The sequence below is a fragment of the Petaurus breviceps genome, unplaced genomic scaffold (assembly GCF_028583685.1).
Source record: "Petaurus breviceps papuanus isolate PSGF00001 unplaced genomic scaffold, PetGlider_PUasm1.0 90925, whole genome shotgun sequence".
NCBI lineage: Eukaryota > Metazoa > Chordata > Mammalia > Diprotodontia > Petauridae > Petaurus > Petaurus breviceps.
In genome coordinates this window covers 695,059-716,136 of record NW_027187380.1, presented here as the reverse complement: position 1 = coordinate 716,136, position 21,078 = coordinate 695,059, and the positions used below count along the sequence as shown (strand labels likewise).

General features: G+C 41.0%; 1 protein-coding gene across 1 annotated transcript in view; it reads left to right on the top strand.

Annotated features, from left to right (window-relative positions):
* Positions 1–21,078, top strand: part of DNAH17 (dynein axonemal heavy chain 17) — a 280,684-nt gene that overhangs the window by 177,168 nt on the left and 82,438 nt on the right. Inside the window, exons 54-56 of the mRNA XM_069076039.1 lie at positions 2,770–3,036; positions 9,244–9,405; positions 10,832–11,065. Of these exons, the coding sequence (XP_068932140.1) occupies positions 2,770–3,036; positions 9,244–9,405; positions 10,832–11,065 (663 nt within the window). The remainder of the gene's footprint in view (positions 1–2,769; positions 3,037–9,243; positions 9,406–10,831; positions 11,066–21,078) is intronic.

Below are 21,078 nucleotides of genomic sequence, written 5' to 3'. Positions count from 1 at the left end.
GGGGGGGTGGGTAGGGGAAAAACGGGGAGAAAATTTGTAACTCAAAATTTGGCAGAAATGAATGATGTAAATCAGAAATTAATAAAGCATTTGAAAAAAAATAAATAGTAGAAAAAAATAAGACATTACCCGGCCCCTCCTGCAGATTCAACATGGCAGACAGGTGACAAAAGCTTAGGGAAAGTCTCTGAACTCTTTCCCACATTTGCTAAGCATTTTTATACTTCAAGGAGCACAAAACCTCTCACCTAGTTCACCTGCCACTGGGCCAACCACCAATTTAGCATATAAAACCCTGGGTAGGACTGCCAAGAAGAAGGGAATTGTGGGGGCAGGAAAGGAAGGGAGAGGAGCTCCCAGCACTAAATGTTACAGACACAAACCCACCTTCAGGAATGTGTAGGAGCTAATGGCCCAGTGGCTCTTTCCCAGGAACAACCACTCCCACCACACACAGAACCGAGATAGGAGAGTTTTCTGTTTGGCTAACACATAGACCACCTGAAGGGGGGAGAACAAGATAAGGCTGCACAGGTATATTGGAGTCAGATTATACTTTATTCAATACACTTTGGAGGTTGAGGTCCCTTTTGGGCATAGTGGCTCTTAAGAAAGTGTAGTTGTGATCTAAATAACTTTGTGGAGAGTAAAAGATAAAAATCTCTCCCACCCAACCTCCGCTGTCCCCAGATAGACATGCAAGGGAAAAGGCTATGGAGGATCCCCTTTCAGCATTAGGTTGCTGTAGTCACTGAGTGTTAAGATCATAGTGATGTGTTGGAAGATTGCTGGCAACTTAATAGCTTTCTCCCTCTTGGAATCACTTTGTAGATACTTGTGTACCCCCTAGTAGAATATAAGGTTCTTGAAAGCCGGACCAGAATCTTTTTTTTTTTTTACTTTGTATCCCCAGCCCTTAATACTGTGCTTGTACATAGAAAAGACTTGATACGTGTTAGTTGAGTTGAATTTGTAAAGATGGACTGGAGAAGGGATCAAATGATGAAAACAGGAAAATGTGTTAGGAGAGTATTTTAGATGAGAAGAAAAGAGTGGGAGTAGAAAGGAGAGGTCAAGAGATGCAAGAGATCTTACAGGGACAGAAACAATCAAACTTGGCAACTGGTGGGATGTGTGGTGGTAAAAGAAAGGAATAATAAATGACCCAGCTTTCATGGGGATGACTCAGAAGATGGTGGGAGCTTAATAAAAATAGAAAAGTTGGGAGAGGGATATGTTTCAGGGGAGAAGTTGGTAAAGTGTGAGAGTTGGAGTCAGGAAGACCTGGGTTCAAATCCCATCTCTGATACTTAGAAGTTGTGTGACCTTGAGCAAGTCACTTCTCTCCAGCTCTAGAGGTATTATCCTAGGATCATAAGATAACCTAATTATAAATTAAATTTATATATAATATTATTATTATTATATTATATATAATATATATTATATTATTAATAATTATAAAACCATAATTATAACCTCTCTGAGCCTTCATCTTGGGGACTTATAAGTGGAGATAATAATACCCATAGTACCTCACATTGGGGCACCTGGGGCTGGAGAGGGAGAAGTGAAGAGCTACCAGCAAGAAGTTCCTGACCCTATTCCCCTTCCCTCCCCCCCAACCCAGGCTGTGCAGACCTCATGGGAGAGCTGAGCAGGAAAACCCATGACTGGGGGCTCTTTTTCTGCCCCCTTTCTTAACAGTTTCCTCTTTTCTTCCTCCCCCCCCCCCCCCCCCGCCACTGGACAGTGACTCCCCTAAAACCCTTCCCATTCCTATTCCTGTGGGAAGAAACTCAGAATTCCCTCTCCATGTAGACCCTCAGGTCCATTTTTCTATTCCCAATAGTGGCAGGCCTAACCTTCCTAAAGAGTAGATATGACTGTTCATCCTATTTGGTTGATTAAGGAGTCACCACCTACAGTCATCCTGGTAAATAGAGGACTACCAGGCTTATCATCTCCTGCCACTTCAGCCTCTAAGCCCCTGGGCACTGCCTTCTGACCAACACATCCCTGTAAGTATTTTTTCCCCAACTAGTGTGAGCTCCTTAAAGAGCAGGGACTATTTTAGTTTGTCTCTTTGTATGCCCAGTGCTTTGCAGATAGTAAACACTTAACAAATATTTTTTCATTCACTCATTTATTCATAGGAATATTGTTAGGCTCAGAGGTAACATTTGCAAAACACTTTGCAAATTTTGAAGCAATATATAAATGTCAGTAGTCATAGTCATTCAATTCAGTTTAGAACATGGTGAATTTGAGGTCCTGGTGGCATATCTTGATAGAGATAATAGCAGACAGCTACTACTCCCATTTTATAGATTAACAATGTGAGAGACCCAAAGAGATAGTGACTTAAACTAAGGTGTTAATTCTACTGTCTTTTCTTCCATTTTGTTACTGTATTTACCTGCCTACAGGGCCCCTCTCCAACTGTATTAGTTCAAGACAGTCATCCACAGCAAATTCTACTTTTTAGCTAACTGGTAATTCTCCCTGTACCTTATTAAACTTTAATGGGGCTAGCTTAGAGTACATCTTATCTGCAAGTCAACCGCAAGTCAACACTTGCTGCTATTCCTCTTTGTATGGAAAAATTAGAATCTCCATATGGTTTGCCAAAATAAAGATATGTATGCCTACTCTCACTGTGAAGACTCCCTAGAGAAGAAAAATTCAGCTATATGAAACTTTAGAATAGAAATTTCTCAGTGGGAAACTCATTTTCAAATTTTCTGTTGTATCTGTTATTTGTTCTAGTTGGATCTTGCCGCTCAGTACATAAAATCTGCAGTGAAGAACATGCCCACAGTATTCCTAATGACTGACTCACAAGTGGCTGAAGAACAATTCCTGGTATTGATCAATGACTTGCTGGCATCAGGAGAGATCCCAGGCCTCTTTCAGGATGATGAAGTGGAGAACATCATCTCTTCTATGAGACCACAAGTAAAAGGTGTTGGCATTCCAGATACTCGGGAAAATTGTTGGAAATTTTTCATTGATAAAGTTCGCAGACAACTCAAGGTAGGATTCCCTTGAGTTCTGCATGTCCATTGAGAGTTGGAATTGTTGACATGTTGTTTTATAGTTTTTTACACATTTATTCAGTGGGTAGGTTTGTGTCTTGTTTTTAACTAATTTAAATGGAAGGGAGTTAATTCCATATAGATGTCTCAACTGAATTTCAGAGTTGCTATTGTTTTGTTGCTCAGTTGTTTCTGTTGTGTCTGATTCCTTATGACTCTGTTTGGGGTTTTCTTGGTAAAGATGCTGTAGTTAGTTTGCCATTTCCTCTCCAGCTCATTTTATAGATGATGAAATGGAGGTAAACAGGGTTAGGTGACTTGCCCAGGGTCACTCAGCTAGTACATGTCTAAAGCCAGCTTTGCACTCACAAAAGTCTTCCTGACTCCAGAACCAGCATTCTAGCTGCCCCAGGAACAGCTACCTAGCTGCCCCAGATTGTAGAGTACGTGGGGGTAAGTAACATGTAAGTAGACTGGAAAGGAGAATTTTTAAAAAGAAGACTGGAAAGGGTGGCAAGTTATGAAAGGATTTGAACACCAAACAGAGAATTTTATATTTGATCCTGGAGATGATAGGAATTCACTAAAATTTACTGAGTCTCTACTCAGGGTCACATGGTCAGACTTGTACTTTAGGAAGACTAAAGTGAGACAGCTGAGTGGAAGATGGACTGAAGTGGGGAGAGACTTGTGGCAGACAAACCAACTGACAGGTTCAGTAGAAGTGTTAGAAGAGAGAAGAGGGCATATTCAAGAAATATTCCAAAGGTAAAATCAGCATTGGCAATAGGTGGATATGCAGGGATACAGTGCGGGGGGGTGTCAAGAAAGAGTGAAAAGTCAAGGGTGATACATAGGTTGTGATCCTGGGGGACTGAATGAAGGGTCATACCCTCATTAGTAATAAGAAAATTAGGAAAAATGAATGCAGCTTTGGACATGCTGATGTCTAAAGGACATCCAGTTTGAGATGTCCAGTAGGCAGCTGAAGATGCAAGTCAGCAGAGAGACTAGGGTCAAATTAGTAGATTGTCCACTGAGTGTGACCTAAATGAAGATCCAGCTAAGGAGCAGTCAGCTAGGTCAGAGGACAAACCAAACAGCCAAGAGAAAAGGGTGATTGACAGTGTCAAAGGCTACAGAGAGCTCAAGAAGGATGAAGATTGAGAAAACTTCACTATAGTTGGCAGTTAAAAGGGCATTAGTAATGTTGGAGAAGACTTTTGAAAGTCCCTTGGACAAGAAGATCAAATCAATCAAAACTTAAATTAATTCAGGCTATTCACTGGAAAGTCAAATGCTACAGCTGAAGCTTAAATACTTTGGCCACATAAGAAGACAGGACTCATTGGAAAAGATCTTGATGTTGGGAAAGATTGAAGGCAAAAGGAAAAGGGGGCAGCAGAGGATGAGATGGATAGATAGTGTCATGGAAACTACAAAAACGAATTTGACAGATTTCAAGAGATAGTGGATTATAGAAAGGCCAGACGTGCTATGGTCCTTGGGGTCACACCATTGAATGACTGAACAACAACAACAGTAACTTAGAGTAGTTTTGGATGAATGATGAAGTTAGAAACCAGACTGGCGAGAGTTAAGAAGAGAGTGAAAGGAAAGGAAGTGGAAGCATCTATTGTAGCTGGCCTTAAATTTAGCCATAAAAGGGAGGAGAGAGATGAGGCAGTAGCTAATAAGGGTGGAGGATTTAAGTGAGTTTTTTTTTAAGGATGGATAGACATGGACATGTATATAGGCATAGGGCGCTGGAGCAGAGAGCTATAGAGTACAGCCAAACTGTGGAGATCTGCCCAGCAGAAACATTTTTCTCAGGAGGGACAGCGTAAGAACACCATAAGAAAAGAAAAAAATATCTGGGCCCTACAGTGCTGGAGTCATTGGCCACATGTACATTCCTTATGTGCAGGCCTCTATTCTAGTAAACTTTAGGTATGTGCATGCCTACTATGTGGTTGTAGGAGAGGACGCTTGAGGTTTATTGGGAATTGTTTGCAGCTTACTATGCCATTTTAGTAAATGCTTTCACTTTGATGTAATTATGTCAACTGGCTAACTACTAAAGATAAATCCACTGGAGCAGGACCTAAACTTTAGGAGTGCAGACTCACAGAGAACAGTTGGCCTGGAATAGACATCTCCAGAAGACTTGATCCATGAATGCAAGCTGGAGCATATCCTACAGGGGGTGCTATATGTAAGTGGACAATAATATAATACTAATAGAATGATAATAGAATAGAAGAATACTACATCTATGTGATGGCAGAGTGAGAGCAGAGGCTTGCTTGAGATCTCCCCCAAAACCCTTCAAATACCTGTAAAAAATGACTAAACAAATTCTAGAGCTACAGAACCCACAGAATAAAGGAGTGAAACAAATCTCCAGCCCAAGAAAGCCTGGGAAGGTCGACAGGAAGTGTATATTGCACTAGGCTGGGAGCAGAATGAAGTCCAGCATGGGCCATGCCAACACAGACAGGGCTGGAACAGGCCTCAGGGGACTGAATCACTGGCAGCTGGCCAGACTTCTCAACCCACAAGTGAAAGACAACTTGGAAAGTCAGTGGGTAAACTCTGTGGGACCTGGGTGAGAGAGGAGCATGGTGCAGCAGTCACATCAGCCTGTGCTTCTAGAGCTCTGGGCCCATAGATGGTGGGGGATCCAGCGACTGATCAGAGGGCCATCTCAGGGATCTCTTTGCTGATGCTGAGGCAGGATTGTCTTGCTTTGACTAGGCTTGGATCTGGGTGCAGTCCTGGGTGGTGGTGCTAGGGTGAGGAGAAGAGCTGTTGTGACAGAGCTTGTGTCTGCGGTGGAGAGGGAATCCTCCTCACAGTTCCAAAGCAGAAGAGAGTGCTTGTGGTTACTCACAGACCAGAGCACAGGCCAGGAAAGGAGTAACCTCCTCTCCTTTGATCATACCACCTTGGAGGAGCTGAAAATTTACAGGTCCCTAGAAGTATCTCTGAAAACACCTGCACAAAACCGCTGAAGCTTGGGACAGTATACCCATACCCACATCCACATCCACCCTCCACTAGAAGCAGAGTCCTACTTTGACAAAGAGTTAGAAAGTCAAGTATTTGGCTTGGAAAATGAGCAAATAGTGTAAAAAAAAAAAACCTCAGACTATAGAAACTTACTTTGGTGACAAAGAAAATAAAAACATACAACCTGAAGAAGACAATAAAATTAAAACTCCTGCATCAAACGCCTCCAAGAAAAATATTAATTGGTCCCAGGCCCTGGAGGAGCTCAAAAAGGATTTTGAAAATCAAGTAAGAGAAGTAGAGGAGGGGCAGCCAGGTAGCACAGCGAGCAAGAGCACCAGCTCCAGTGTCGGGATGACCTGGGGATCGAATCCGGGCTCAGACACTTATTACCCACCCAGAAACACCTGGCCGTGTAACCTTGAGCAAGTCACTTAACCCTGATTGCTTAAAAAAAATAAAAACAGAGAGAAGTAGAGGAAAAATTGGGAAGAGAAATGAGAGTGATGCAAGAAAATCATGAAAAACACATCAATAGCTTGCTGAAAGAGACTCCAAAAAAAAATACTAAAGAAAATAACACCTTAAAAAAAAATAAATGAACACAAATGGCAAAAGAGGTCCAAAAAAAAACCAATGAGGAGAAGAATGCTTTAAAAAATCAGAATTGGCCAAATAGAAAAGGAGGTCCAAAAGCTCACTGAAGAAAATAATTCTTTAAAAATTAGAATGGAGCAAATAGAAGCTAATAACTTTATGAGAAATCAAAAAATTATAAAACAGAACCAAAAGAATGAAAAAATAAAAGACAATGTGAAAAACAACTGACCTGGAAAACAGATCCAGAGGAGGTCATTTAAAAATTTTTGGACTACCTGAAAGCCATGATCAAAAAAAGAGCCTAGATATCATCTTTCAAGAAATTATCAAGGAAAACTGCCCTGATATTCTAGAACCAGAGGAGAAAATAGAAATTGAAAGAATCCACTGATTGCCTTCTAAAAGAGATACCAAAAGGAAAAGTCCTAGGAATATCATAGCCAAATTCCAGAGTTCTCAGGTCAAGGAGACAATTTTGCAAGAAGCCAGAAAGAAACAATTTTGAGTATTGTGAAAATACAATCAGGATAATACAAGATCTAGCTGCTTCTACATCAAGGGATCAGGGGACTTGGAAGATGATATTCCAGAGATTAAAGGAGCTCGAATTAAAACCAAGAATCACCTACCCAGCAAAACTGAGTATAATACTTCAGGGCGGGAAATGGACATCCAATGAAATAAAGGATTTTCAAGCATTCTTGATGAAAAGACCAGAGCTGAACAGAAAATTTGATTTTTGAATACAAGAATCAAGAGAAGCATGAAAAGGTAAACTGGAAAGAGAAATCATAAGGGATTTATTAAAGTTGAACTATTTACATTCCCAGATGGAAAGATAATATTTATAACTGAGACCTTTCTCAGTATTAAGGTAGTTGGAAGGAAGATAGATGATAGATAGATAGATAGATAGATAGATAGATAGATAGATAGATAGATAGATAGATAGATAGATAGATAGATAGATGGCACAGGGTGAGATGGATATGAAAGGATGATATCTAAAAAATAAAATTAAGGGGTGAGAGAGGGAATGATAAGGGAGAGATAGAATGGACTAAATTATTTCACATAAAAGAGGCAATAAAAAGCTTTTACAATGCAGGGGAAGAGGAAGGAGGTGAGAGGGAATGAATGAACATTGTTCTCATCAGATTTAGCTTAAGGAGGGAATAACATACACACTCAATTGGGTATCTTACCCTACAGGAAAGTTGGGAGGGAAGGAGATAAGAGTGGGGATATTAGAAGGGAGGACAGATTGGGGGAGGGGGTAATCAGAAGCAAACACTTTTGAAAAGGGAGAGGGTCAAAGGAGAAAATTCAATGGGGGGCTGAGATAGGATGGAGGGAAATATAGTTAGTCTTTCACAACTTGACTATTATGGAAGTGTTTTGCATAACTACACATGTATAACCTATATTGAATTGCTTACTTTCTCAATGGGAGTGGGGAGGGAAGAAGGGAGAGAATTTGGAACTCAAAGTTTTAAAAACGAGTGTTAAAAATTGTTTTTACTTGCAACTGGGAAATAAGATATACAGGCAATGAGGTATAGAAATCTATCTTGCTCTACAAGAAAGTATGGGGGTAGGGGAGAAGGGAGGTCCTGAAAGAAGGGAGGGCAGACTGGGAGAAGGGGTAATCAGAATGCATGCCATCTTGGGATGAAATGAATGTTGACAACTAAAAGTAAATTAATTGAACTAAAAATAATAAGAATAAAAAATGGGGGAGAAGGGAAGTATTTTTTGCTTTTAACTGACATGACCTGTTAAAGATATTCAAGTATCAGAAAAAAAAAGCCACTGTTTATATGCCTTTATGACAGGTAGGACTCAGAGGGATCTGGACACTCAACATTATTAGTTCTTTAATGTTGATGACATAAATTAAACTAAAATTCCAAAATATGTTTCAAAACTAAAATAGAGTAAGGGAAGGGAAACTGTGACCCTAGTGTCTTATACATAACACGTACCTGATAAGTAGAATATAATTCTTCTATGATAAACAAATGCAGATATTTTTTTTTAATTTGTCTCTGTATCACTGGAGTGAAACAGTGCCTTGCATATAGTAGGCATATAGTAGGTGTTTAATACATGTTTATTGAATGAATGGGTCATCTCTTAAGAATAATATGATTAACCTTCTCAAAGCAGATTAAGAAAATCCCAAGGCTAGGATACTGAGTTTCCAAGGGCTAAGCACATTTCTACTCAGTCCACACCCTCTAAAAATATTCTTGTGACTCAGGCAGGAATTCTGATACCATTTACCTACTTTCTCAAGATTCTTCCTCATCCCCTTTGATCATTGCTACCTTTTTATTGCCCATGCCCTCCCCAGTCAAAGGTTAAATGGTGCTGCCACCAAAATAGTTGTGTGGGTTTATAACTTCATCCCATCACACACACAAAACATCAATGAAACTAGTTTGATGTTACAGATATGTCTCTAATGCAGAATGAAGGTTAGTGCCCAGTTCATATCTGCTCTTTTTCTTTCAAAATCAGGTTTTAAAAGGCTGACATATGATTTGCTGTTTATTCAATCAGATTCATTTTATCTGTGTCATCCATCTAGGTTATCCTGTGTTTCTCTCCTGTGGGCTCCACACTTCGGGTGCGAGCCCGAAAATTCCCCGCCGTGGTCAACTGTACAGCTATCAATTGGTTCCATGAATGGCCTGAAGATGCCTTGGTATCTGTCAGTGCTAGATTCTTAGAGGAAACAGAGGGAATTGAGGTTAGCAAATCAACTAGTTGCTAAGTTAAAGGTATCTGCTGGATCAAAGAAAAGACTTCTTCTACATAATTTCCATATACTACTCTATCTTCATAAGTTATTTGTCTCTGTCTTTAGCAGCAAGACATTTGCTATGAGGATAGAACAATGCAACATAACCCTAATTTTTGTTCTACTTTTGCTTAATTTTCACTGAAGAGGAGGATGCTCAAGTTCACTTATTTGCATTGTCAGCCTGGAAATTACCATTAAACTATGACATATCCTAGACAAAAAATGTGTTGCCCAAGAGGGCCATGTGTTATTAATTTTGGACAAAGATGCTATTGTCATTGAGTTAGAATTAGTCCTAAACTAAATTTTTTCATAGATTAAAAACAACTAAAGTATTGAATACAAGACTTTGCTTCCCCTCAAGTAAGATCCTTGTTTTGTTTTTATATCCTTAATGTAACAGTATATTGCATATAAGACTGTGTGCAATGATTGAATTCAATTGGATTCAAATATTATTGGTTTTGCTTGCCAATATAATGCTGGATAACTAGATTTGTATCTCACTTGAAAATAAAGGTTGAGAATCATGATGTCATTGACATGATTTCATGATACTGTCTTCTTAAAAGTGCTATGTGGTACAGCGTGCATATGTGTACATTAAAAAAATTGTTTTGAGAATTTCTGGAGAACTATGTAATAGTTCTTGAAATAATTATGGCAATCCAGAGTGCTGTACAAGGAGATCTAGAAATCACTGCTTTTGATGAGGTCAGGACAGGGAGCTTGGAATGGCTGTGTGATATAGTAGAAAGAACTCTGAACCTTGGGCAAATCATTTCGCTCATCTGGGGACTGTACAACATCATCTCAAAGGTTCTTCCAGTTATAAATCCCATAAGCATGGCAAATCATTTTTAAAGGAGAATACATCCAATTTTGTCTCCTAAAAAGGAGCTAGTCTGCACTGGACAACAGCTGCAAAGTCACACAACCCAAAGAATGTTCCAAGTGGAAGGACTTGCTGTGAAGTAAACCTTTTCCATGTGTCAGGTCAGTCACTGCATGTGAAACTGTTCCAGTTAGGTCTTGCGCTGGTACACAGAGGTCAACTGTTCTAGAGCAGGGCAAAAGAGTTTGCTTGCATAGGATGCTTTGAGGCAACCTTTCCAGCTTTTATGCCCAGAGCTTTCCCGAATCCACAAATTTGGATTGGACACACACTGTGGTGCTGTCCCCACCGAAGATGTTTATCTTCACCATCCAAATGGGAATTTGGATTATGGCAGAAGTGAGCAGATTCCCTTCTCCTATACACATCAAGGGGGAGGGTAGAGGAGAAACAGAGAGAGCACGGAAGGAAGAATCAGACCTAGAAAATGGCAATTCTGATAAATTATGGATAATGCTATGTCTTTGTTTTTTGTAGAAAGACGTCAAAAACTCCATCAGCCTTTTCATGAGCTATGTGCATACAACTGTTAATGAGATGTCCAAAGTCTACCTGGCTACCGAAAGAAGATACAACTACACAACCCCCAAGACTTTTCTGGAGTTGATCAAACTGTACCAGAATCTACTGTCTAAGAAAAGAAAGGAGCTCATCGCCAAAATTGACAGGTTGGAAAATGGTTTGATGAAACTACAGAGTACTGCTTCTCAGGTAAGACACCAGGAATTTGTGATACTAATATTTTCCAGGCAAAGTATGTTCCTCAAGTTCCACATATTTGACCCAAATTATCATGAGAGCTCTGTGGCTTTCTCCTCATTAGGTCTTTCTACTCATTTTTCTTCTTATTTCATTCTCATCTTTTTTGATTGGAGTTCAGACTCTCCTAGAGTCCTAGGAGAATTTCAGTGTTCTATGAATAGGTGGATAAAATGCTTGCTTTTTTGGTAGTTGAATAAAAGTATCCTAGGATACAAACTCATTCCCTATAGGCTCTCTAAAAACATCCTTGATACACATCCAGGAGCAAATGGCATTGGGCATCCTGCTCTTGCAGGTATTGATATTCTGAATATTTTTATTTGTATAGCTTGGGTAGGATTTGGGGTAGAAATAGCTATTTAAAAACTTTCTTCTTAAGTTTTTATGAATTAATGTTATGACCTGACAATTGTGAGAAGTAGTTTGGTCTCCAGTAGAATTGTACTCCAGTAGTTTAGATCTGGTACAGTTTGTTGATTGAGTTCTCCAGGACATTTTGAGTTCTATATAGGTAATATAAGGTTTAGTCATCTGTTAGTCTGTGAAAGATAGCGAACTTCTGGTGTATGATTTGAGCCATCAGCTTATATCTTGCTAAGTATTCAGTGGGTACTCAATTTTTACAGCCTTCATTAAAGTGCTGCATTTTCTTCACTGTATCCTTGCACAATCTACACTGATGACCCAACCCAGGCTTCTTAAGTGTGACCCTTCTGCAGTTGTTGGTAGAAATGACCTGGATTAAAATCCCACCCGTGACCTTGAACAAGTCACCATCTTCCCTTGCCTCAGTACACTGGATGGCATTCTCAGGTACCTTCCAGCTCTAGATCCATGACATGGTCCTCAATTGCCATCAAAATCTTCTCTGTTTCCACAAACAAATATATAACTATATTAGTGGGAGAGGGGATGGGGAATTGGACACCCTTGATCAATTGATTCATGCCCCCACAGTCTAGTTGAGATTATAGAGACCACCAGGTATTAATATATTAAACTATGTGCAAACATGACTACACTTTTTATGAAGTGTTACTCCTTAGTGGATTGGGGGCAGCTTGCTTTTGACTCTCTGAAGATTGGTCACATCAAGGTAGCCTTTAAAAAGTTAGTTTTCTAGCTATGGAAATAGTCAAGGTAAGAGAGATCAGTAAGTGTAACCCATGGTGGTCTAGAAGAAAGTAAGCTATGGAAGAAGATTGTGTTTGTCCTTCATTTTCGAAGAGGACCATGGCATCAGAGAAATGATGACATGACTTGCAGTTGGCTTTGATTTGAGTGAAGGAGGGCTGTGTAAGGTCACCAGCCTCACTTTCTCCTCCAGAGCCATCTGGATCCAGTGACCAGATATTCATCAGGATGACTGGAGATGGCCCAGGATGCAATGGGAGATCCTGGTCCTTTTAGGTTAAGGCCTTTTCACATATTCACTTAGAGTGAGGTAACTCCCATTTAGTGAATAGGCCTCTTTAAGAAATGAGTCAAGGAGAGGACCAGGCCAAGGCCTGGAAGATGGGGGCCAGCACAGAGGCCCTGATGAGGCCTGATCAATATGGTGGCAAGTTGACCATTGCCAGGCCTATCACTGCAGGGCTGGGACTGGATGGAGCTGGGTAAGAGTCAAATGCAGGGCCCCTGGCAGTGGCAGCAGCTACTCCTGGGACTACCAAACCATAGCCTGGAAATTTAAAAAGCCCCTATCTGGACTTCCAGGGACCAGGATGGCAGAGTGAACCCCAGCTGCTCCAATCCCCCCCTCTGATCCTGAAAACATAGTAATTATTACCCCAAAGCAAAACTTTAAACAGTAAAGTCTTGGGAACCCTAGAGGAAGGGTGGCTAGGGCCCTGCCTCAAAATGGATAAAAAGCAGACTGCAAAGACAAAGACTCTGGAGTCCTACTATTATGAGTGGGAGGAACCAAATTCAGAGGGAGAGTGTTGACTCCACACCCATAGCTTGAAGCCTCAACAGGAAACTGGTCTCAAGCACAGATGAGCTCAAAAAGAACTTTGAAAACCAAACTAGAGAGAGAGAAGATAAAATTAATAATTCTTTTAAAATCAAAATGGCAAAATTAGAAAAACATTACAGTGAAGAAAACAGCTCCTTAAAGAGAAAAATGTGTGATATGGAAAAGGAACTTCAAAAACTAACCGAGGAAAATAATTTGCTAAAAACTAGAATCAACTAAACTGAAGCAAATAACTCTATGAGGAACCAAGAATTAGTCAAACAAAACATCAAGAATCAAAAATTAGAAAAAGAGGTAAAATATCTCAATGAAAAAATAACTGACCTGGAAAACAGATCCAGGAGAGAGAATCTGAGAATCGTAGGCCTACCAGAAAATCATGATGAAAAAATGAGCCTGGACAACATCTTGCAAGAGCTCATCAAGGAAAACTGCCCTGAGATACTAGAACCAGAGGGTAAAGTAGAAATTGAGAGAATCCACTGGTCACCTCCTGAAAGAGATCCCAAATTGAAAAGTCCACAAAATGTTGTGGCCAAACTCCAGAACTATCAGGTAAATGATAAAATACTACAAGCAGACAGAAGGAAACAATTCAAATATCTCAGAACCACAGTGAGTATTGCACAGGATCTGGCAGCTTCTACACTGAAAGATCAGAGGAACTGGAATATGATTTTTCACAAGGCAAAAGAACTCGGATTACAACCAAAGATCACCTGTCCAGAGAAACTGAACATACTCTTCCAAGCAAGGAGATAGTTGTTCAACGATATAACGGATTTGCAGACCTTCCTGATGAAAAAGCCAGAGCTCAATGGAAAATTCAACCTCCAATTACGAGAGGCAAGAGACATAGAAAGAAACAGGAGCAGATGGACTTCATATTTACCTGAAGAGGCTTATACGAACTGATGCTGAGTGAGAATAGCAGAACCAGGAGAAATTTGTATATAATTAAAGACACAACATATGTGTGATGACCAGCTTTGATCAACTGGACTCTTCTCAGCAATGCAGGGTTATAAGTCAACTCCAAAAGACTCATGATGGAGAAAGATGTCCACATCCAGAGAAAGAACTAGAAAGAACTGAGTTTGAATCCAGATTGAAACAAACTACCTGCTCTTTTTCTTTATCTTGTTTAGGTTTGTTTCCTCTTTCCCATTGTTCATTCCATCTGATACAATCCTTCTTTATAACCTGATTAATGTCTAATATGAAAGTATTTGCAGATCCTATACTTGATTGTATGCCACCATGGGGGTGGGGGAGAAAATTTGAAACCAAGGAATTATGGAACGGAATCTTATAAACTAAAAGTAAACAAACATATTAATAAAGACCAAAAAAATTTAAAAATTTAAAAAAAGAAATGAGTCAAGGGATGGCCCCTTTAATTAGAAAAAAAGAAAAAAAAGTTGGGAGGGTAAGGCTCTCAGGGTTGCTGTTCCAAAGAGAAACAGTTGCCATAGAATTCACTCTAAGCCAGGAGGACCCAAAATACAGCTATTAAGTGGAACTTGGGCAAGGACCTATTGTGGTCCAATCTATAAACTTCAGAGTGAACTGGGTTTAAGGTTTTTTTGAAAGAAGGAAGCAAGGAAGAAATCTAGCCAGTAAACCCCAAGTTAAGTAAAATCTGGCCATGAAACTTTATCTTCCTTAGGAGAGGAAAAGAAGAGGGAGAGGGAAAGGGAGAAGACGAGCTGAGTCTATTCACAGGTTGTGTTTGTCCTTTGTTTTTGAAGAGGACTATGGCATCACAGAAATGATGGCATAACTTGCAGTTAACTTTGATTTGAGTGAGGGAGGGCTGTGCAAGGTCACCAGCCTTACTTTCTCCTCCAGAGCCATCTGGATCCAGTGACCAGATATTCATCAGGATGACTGGAGATGACCCAGGATGCAATGGGAAACCCTGGCCCTTTTAGGCAAAGGCCTTTACATGTACTAATTGTAATGATAATGGTAATTTGAAGATCTTCCCTGCCCCTTAATTTGAAGACCTTCCTTGTTTTGAAAATAAACTCTGCCCCCAATAATCTGAATGTGGTTACAGCCTGTGGTGGGAGGAGTTTGCTGAAGGGTGGAGCAGAGCCCATAGAAAACTGGGAGTCACAGCTAGCTAGATTGGAAGAGAGAGAGGACGCTCAGACAAGGAGTCAGTCAGGCTCATGAGTAAAAGTTGTTTTTTTTGCCACTTACTTTGACAGCTAAGATTATATTGGTTTGTGAGAAGGCTAAAGGATTCTGTGGCTCTCTGTACTGTTGTGGCTTATTAACTTTTTTGCTACTGTGATGGCTTACTGGTTTTGGGATTTAGTTTTCTGGCATCTGAATAAATGTTTTGCTTCTGGAGAGCCTGTTTTACATATATATATGGAGAGCCTGTTATATTTTGTGATCGAGCACCATGCAGTAATTTTTATAGTCACAGTCCATATATTTATCATGAATGTGGGCGCTGTGAATATTGCATTGGCACTACACTCACTTAGAGTGAGGTAACACTCATCCAGTGCATAGGCCTCTTTAAGAAGTGAGTCAAGGGATGGTCCCTTTAATTAGAAAAATAGAGAAAAAAATCAAGCTGGGAGGGGAAGACCCTCAGGGTTGCTGTTCCAAAGAGAAACAGTTACTATAGACATTCATGCTAAACCAGGAGGGCCCAAAATACAGCCATTAAGTGGAACTTGGGCAGGGACCTATTGTGGTTCAATCTGTAAGCTTCAGAGTGAACTGGGTTTAAGATTTTTTGAAAGAAGGAAGATGAAAGAAATGCTGAAAGGGGATCCTGCATAGCCCTTTCCCTTGCACTTATACCAGAGGACAGTGGGGGTTGGGTGAGAGAGAATTTTGTCTCCTATTGGCCACAAAGTTCTTTAGATCACAGCTACTCCTCTGCTAAGACCCACTATGCCCAAAAGGGACCAAAGATTGTGGATTGAGGCAGCTCTGAGAATTGTGACCCCTGGAAGCAAAGAAGATTTCCAGCTATAAATTCAAGGGATAATTGACCCTTGCATTTCAGAGTTGAGGAGCAGAAAGGAGATGCTTCAGGGAATCTCTATGAGCTACCTTGGTACAATGGTAATGAAGTTTAAAGATCCTTTTGCATTGGAAATCTAAGAGGTACTTAGCACCTAGTACAAATTAAGCTTCTGTTTAAAGAAACAGAAGGTATCAACTCCTGTTGCTGACTTAATGGAAGGGGGTGAAAAGGGAGGAGCCACACTGTATCTAAGGAAAAGCCCCAGAGAGGAAAAGTCAGAACTCCTTGGGATAAGCATCATGGAGGCAGAAGCAGCTGCTGCCAAGGAGGCTAAAGAGGAAAGGCCCAGGCTGAGGAGAATGATTTCAATTTTGGGAACCTGGGTGAAGTGATTTTGATTCTGGGAACCAGCTGGAGCTTCTGCTGGGGAGCTTCCAGCTTCTCCTGGCAGCTGCCGAAAACTGAGGAAGCATGACTGTGATACTGGTACTTTGCATGAACCTATTTGTGGCTTTGTTAAGCCTTGACTTTCTGGGAACAGAGACTGTGAAGGATTTAAGGTGGACTGGACACTGTGAGCTTCAGCATGGAACAGGAACAGCATGGAGAGCTGGACAAGGAACTGGGAGTTGTCTGCCTTTGAACCCAGGTGATAGTTTGGTGAATCCACGTAGGAGCTGGGACCATGGAAGGGGATCCATGGAATCTGAGAGACTACCCCGAGTCAAGCTGAAAGAAGATTTTACTTGGATACTGTGTAATGACTGAGAAGATTATAACTTATTTGTGACTGAGGGGTGGATAGCCTGTGTATTTTACACTACCCCTTAAGAGAGTGCTGAGTAGTGACTGATATTGTAACTTAGTGTGCCCCATGAGTGGAGAACTTTGACTATTGTGGATGATTGAATGATTGAGTTACTAAGTGATTGATTGACTAAATTATTGTACTTTTTTCAAAACTGTGTGACCACTGTGGTGAAAACTATGTGGCTATTTTCTGTGATAAGTTGTTGTGAATGCTGTATTTTGATTATCTGTGATAAGTTGTAACATTGTGAATGCTGTACCTTGATTTACTGTGAATGTTTTGCTCTAATTTGTTATTGAATAAATAGAGTGTTCACTATTCTATGTAATCAGAATCTTAAAAGCTGTTCACAGTAGCATTCTTCTGGAAATCTGCTCATGGTTGGCTTTACACTTGCACAGCAGAGATGCTCTACTCTCAGAGGAACAGTATGAGGACAATGCAAAAAGAGAAAGGACATTAGGGATCCTTGGTTCCAGAGGCAAGATTTGCCTCTCCACCAGTTTACCAGCATACAGATAGTTCTTGCTTTACATAAATTCACATCACACAAATCTGACTTTACCTAAAGAATTCTAAAAGAAATCCTCATTCCAAAAAAATAATAATGAAAATTCCCTATGCAAAGCAAATGCTGTATGATAAGATGCTGTATAATGTGACAGTGTAAACATTGGTGGGAAGCTGAGAAGTATTTCTAAGTCAGTTCCTATATATCTACAGACAGGGAGTGATACTCTCCCTGAATTCAGTCGTTATCCTTCTATTTTCACCATGTCTGGCAGCAAACATGCTCTTGAAGGGAAAAGTGAATAATTTTGTAAGTGTAAGCCAATAGAATTGGAAGTGAAAATGAAAATAATTAGAAAGTATGGAGGACAAAAATTATCATCAATAGCATGTGAACTTAGTCTTATGGTGTTGACTGTGAACACTATAGTGAAGGAGGATCACCCAGAAAGCAGTGCTTGCATGATGAAGTCAATTTATCAATCCAGACAAAGAGAAGATAGGTAACTTGTTCAAGATCACACAAGTGGGGTTTTAATCCAGGTATTGCTACCAGCAACTGCAGAAGGTTTACACTTAAGAAAATGCATTCTAGGGGGCGGCCAGGTGGCTCAGCGAGTAGGAGCACCGGCTCCAGTGTTGGGATGACCTGGGGATCAGGTCCGGGCTCGGATACTTAGCACCACACCCAGAAATAACTGGCCGTGTAATCTTGAGCAAGTTACTTAACCCCGATTGCTTTAAAAAAATAAAAAGAGCAAGATAGCAGAGTAGAAGCACGACCCTCCCGCAGCTCCGGCTTCCACCCTCCCCAATCCATGTGAAAAGGGGACTCTAAACAAACTTTGGAGCTGCAGAACCCACAAAATGACACAGAGAAGCTAACCTCCCACTGAGAACAGCCCGGCAGGCCGGCAGGAATTGGCCAGCACAGCGCTCTGGGAGCCGAGCCCAGCCCCACATCGAGGCTTTAGCCCCAGGGCGGGCCTGACCAGCCGCCAGCCAGAGGGACTCCAGATCAGCAGCAGCTGTGGCCGTTTCCAGATTTATCAACACATAGATGTGAAGGACAAGGTGAGAAGCCAGTGCATTCTGGACTTTGGGACCCAGGAAGTGGGAGTGCGTGGCTTTTACCCCCGGGGCGAGAAACCGCTGAGACGCCGGCACAGCCTGCCAGCGCCATGTGGCGGCTTCAGCTCCTGGCCTGCAGAGTGTAGGGGGACCAAGCACCAGTCTGAGGGGTCATAGCTCTTGCTTTAACCTGCTTGGATCTGGATTGCAGTCTAGGGTGGAGGTCCTGGGGTGTGTGTCCAGCTTGCCAGAGCGTGTGGAGACCTCAGAGAGGGCACCCATCTAATACCTCCGGCAGCTGAAAAAATCCCAGCGTTTGGGACGAAAACTCCCCTGTCTGGTGGCAGAGTCCTACTGTGGCAAAAAGCCCAAAAGTCAAATCATTGAGTGGCAAAATGAGCAGGCAAAGGAAACAAAGCAGACAGAAGATTCCAACATTACACTCCTATTTTGGGGATAAGAAGGAACAAGGCATGGAACAGGAGGAAATCAGTGAAGTCAGAACTCCTGCACCAAAAGCTTCAAAGGAAAATACAAGCTGGAAAATACAAGGACCTTAAGAAGCAGATAAGAGAAGTGGAGGAAAAATTGGGAAGAGAAATGAGAACAATGCAAGAAAGTTATGAAATGAGAGTCAACAGCCTGACTGAAGAAAATAATACCTTAAAAAACAGACTGACTCAAATGGCAAAGGAGGCTCAGAAAGGCAATGAGGAGAAGAATGCCTTAAAAAGTCGAATTTGCCAGATGGAAAAAGAATCTCAAAAGCTCACTGAGGAGAATCATTGCTTCAGAATTAGATTGGAGCAAATGGAAGCTAATGACTTTATGAGAAATCAAGATGCTGTTAAACAGATCCAAACAAATGAAAGAATAGAAGGCAATGTGAAATATCTCATGGGAAAAACCACTGACCTGGAAAATAGATCCAGGAGAGATAATTTAAAAATTATTGGACTGCCTGAGAGCCATGACCAAAGTAAGAGCCTGGAAAGCATCCTCCAGGAAGTTCTCAAAGAAAACTGCCCTGATGTTTTAGAACGAGAGGGCAAAATAGAGGTTGAAAGAATCCACCGATCACCTCCTGAAAAAGATCCCAAAAAGAAAACTCCTAGGAATATTATAGCCAGGTTCCAGAATTCCCAGATCAAGGAGAGAATATTACAAGCAGCCAGGAAGAAACAATTTGAATATTGTGGAAACACAATCAGGATAACCCAGGATCTGGCAGCTTCTACACTGAGGGATCGAAGGGCCTGGAATGTGATATTCCAGAGGTCAAGGGAGCTGGGATTAAAACCAAGAGTCACCTACCCAGCAAAACTGAGTATCCTGTTTCAGGGGAAAATATGGTCATTCAGTGGAATACAGGACTTTCAAGCATTCTTGCTGAAAAAACCAGAGCTGAATAGAAAATTTGACATTCAGATACAAGAAGCAAGAGAAGCATGAGAAGGTAAACAGGGAAAAGAAATCATAAGGAACTTATCAAAGTTGAACAATTTTTTTTTTAAGCAATTGGGGTTGAGTGGCTTGCTCGGGGTTGCATGGCCGGTTGTTGTTTCTGGGTGTGGTGCTGGGTGTCTGGGCCCGGATTTGATCCGGGTCGTCCCGGCACTGAGGCCGGTGCTCTTGCTTGCTGAGCCACTTGGCCAAAGTTGAACTATTAACATTCCTACATGGAAAAACAATAATTGTAACTTATGAAACTTTTCTCAGTAGTTGAAGGGATTAGAAATATATATCATATATATATATATATGTCTTTATATGAGGGTATGCAGGCATATGAATACATATGTGAATGTGTGTATATATGTTTACAGGTATACATAAATAGAGGGCACGGGACCAATTTAACAGGAAGGGATGATACTTAAAAGGTGAAATTAAGAGGTGAGAGGGATATGAGAGGTGATGGGGAGAGACAGAGTGGGGCAACTATCTCATACAGAAGAGGCAAGGGAAAATGGTTACAATGGAGGGGAAGAATAGGAAGGCAAAAGGGAATGGGTCAACCTTATTCCTATTGAATCTGGCTTGAGGAGGGAGGGAAATACACACTAAATAGGGGATCTCACCCTCCAGGAGAATAGGGGGGGGAAAGCATGTGAGGGGGGATGATGGAAGGGAGGGCAGGCTGGGGGGGGAGGGAAGGTGGAAGCACCCACTTTTGAAAAGGGACAGGATCAAAGTAGAGAATAGAACAAGTGGGATGTGGGATAGGAGGGAGGGAAATATAGTCAGTCTTTTACAATATATCTGCTATGTTATTGTTTTGCATTAGCCACACATGTACAACCTATACTGAACTGCTTATCTTCCCAGTAAGGGTGGGTGATAAGGGAGGAAGGGAATGAATCTGGAATTCAAAGTTTTAAAATCAAATGTTTAAATATATATATACTCTTATCAATATTGTTTTACATATAATTGGGAAATATAGAGATCCACCATGCCCTACTGGAAAAGTTGAAACGGGTATGGGAGAAAATATGGGAGAGAGCAGATCAGAGGTGGGGATATCCTCTGGGACTGCTGTTTTGGGGGGATGGGTGGGGGAAAAACGGGGAGAAAATTTGTAACTCAAAATCTGG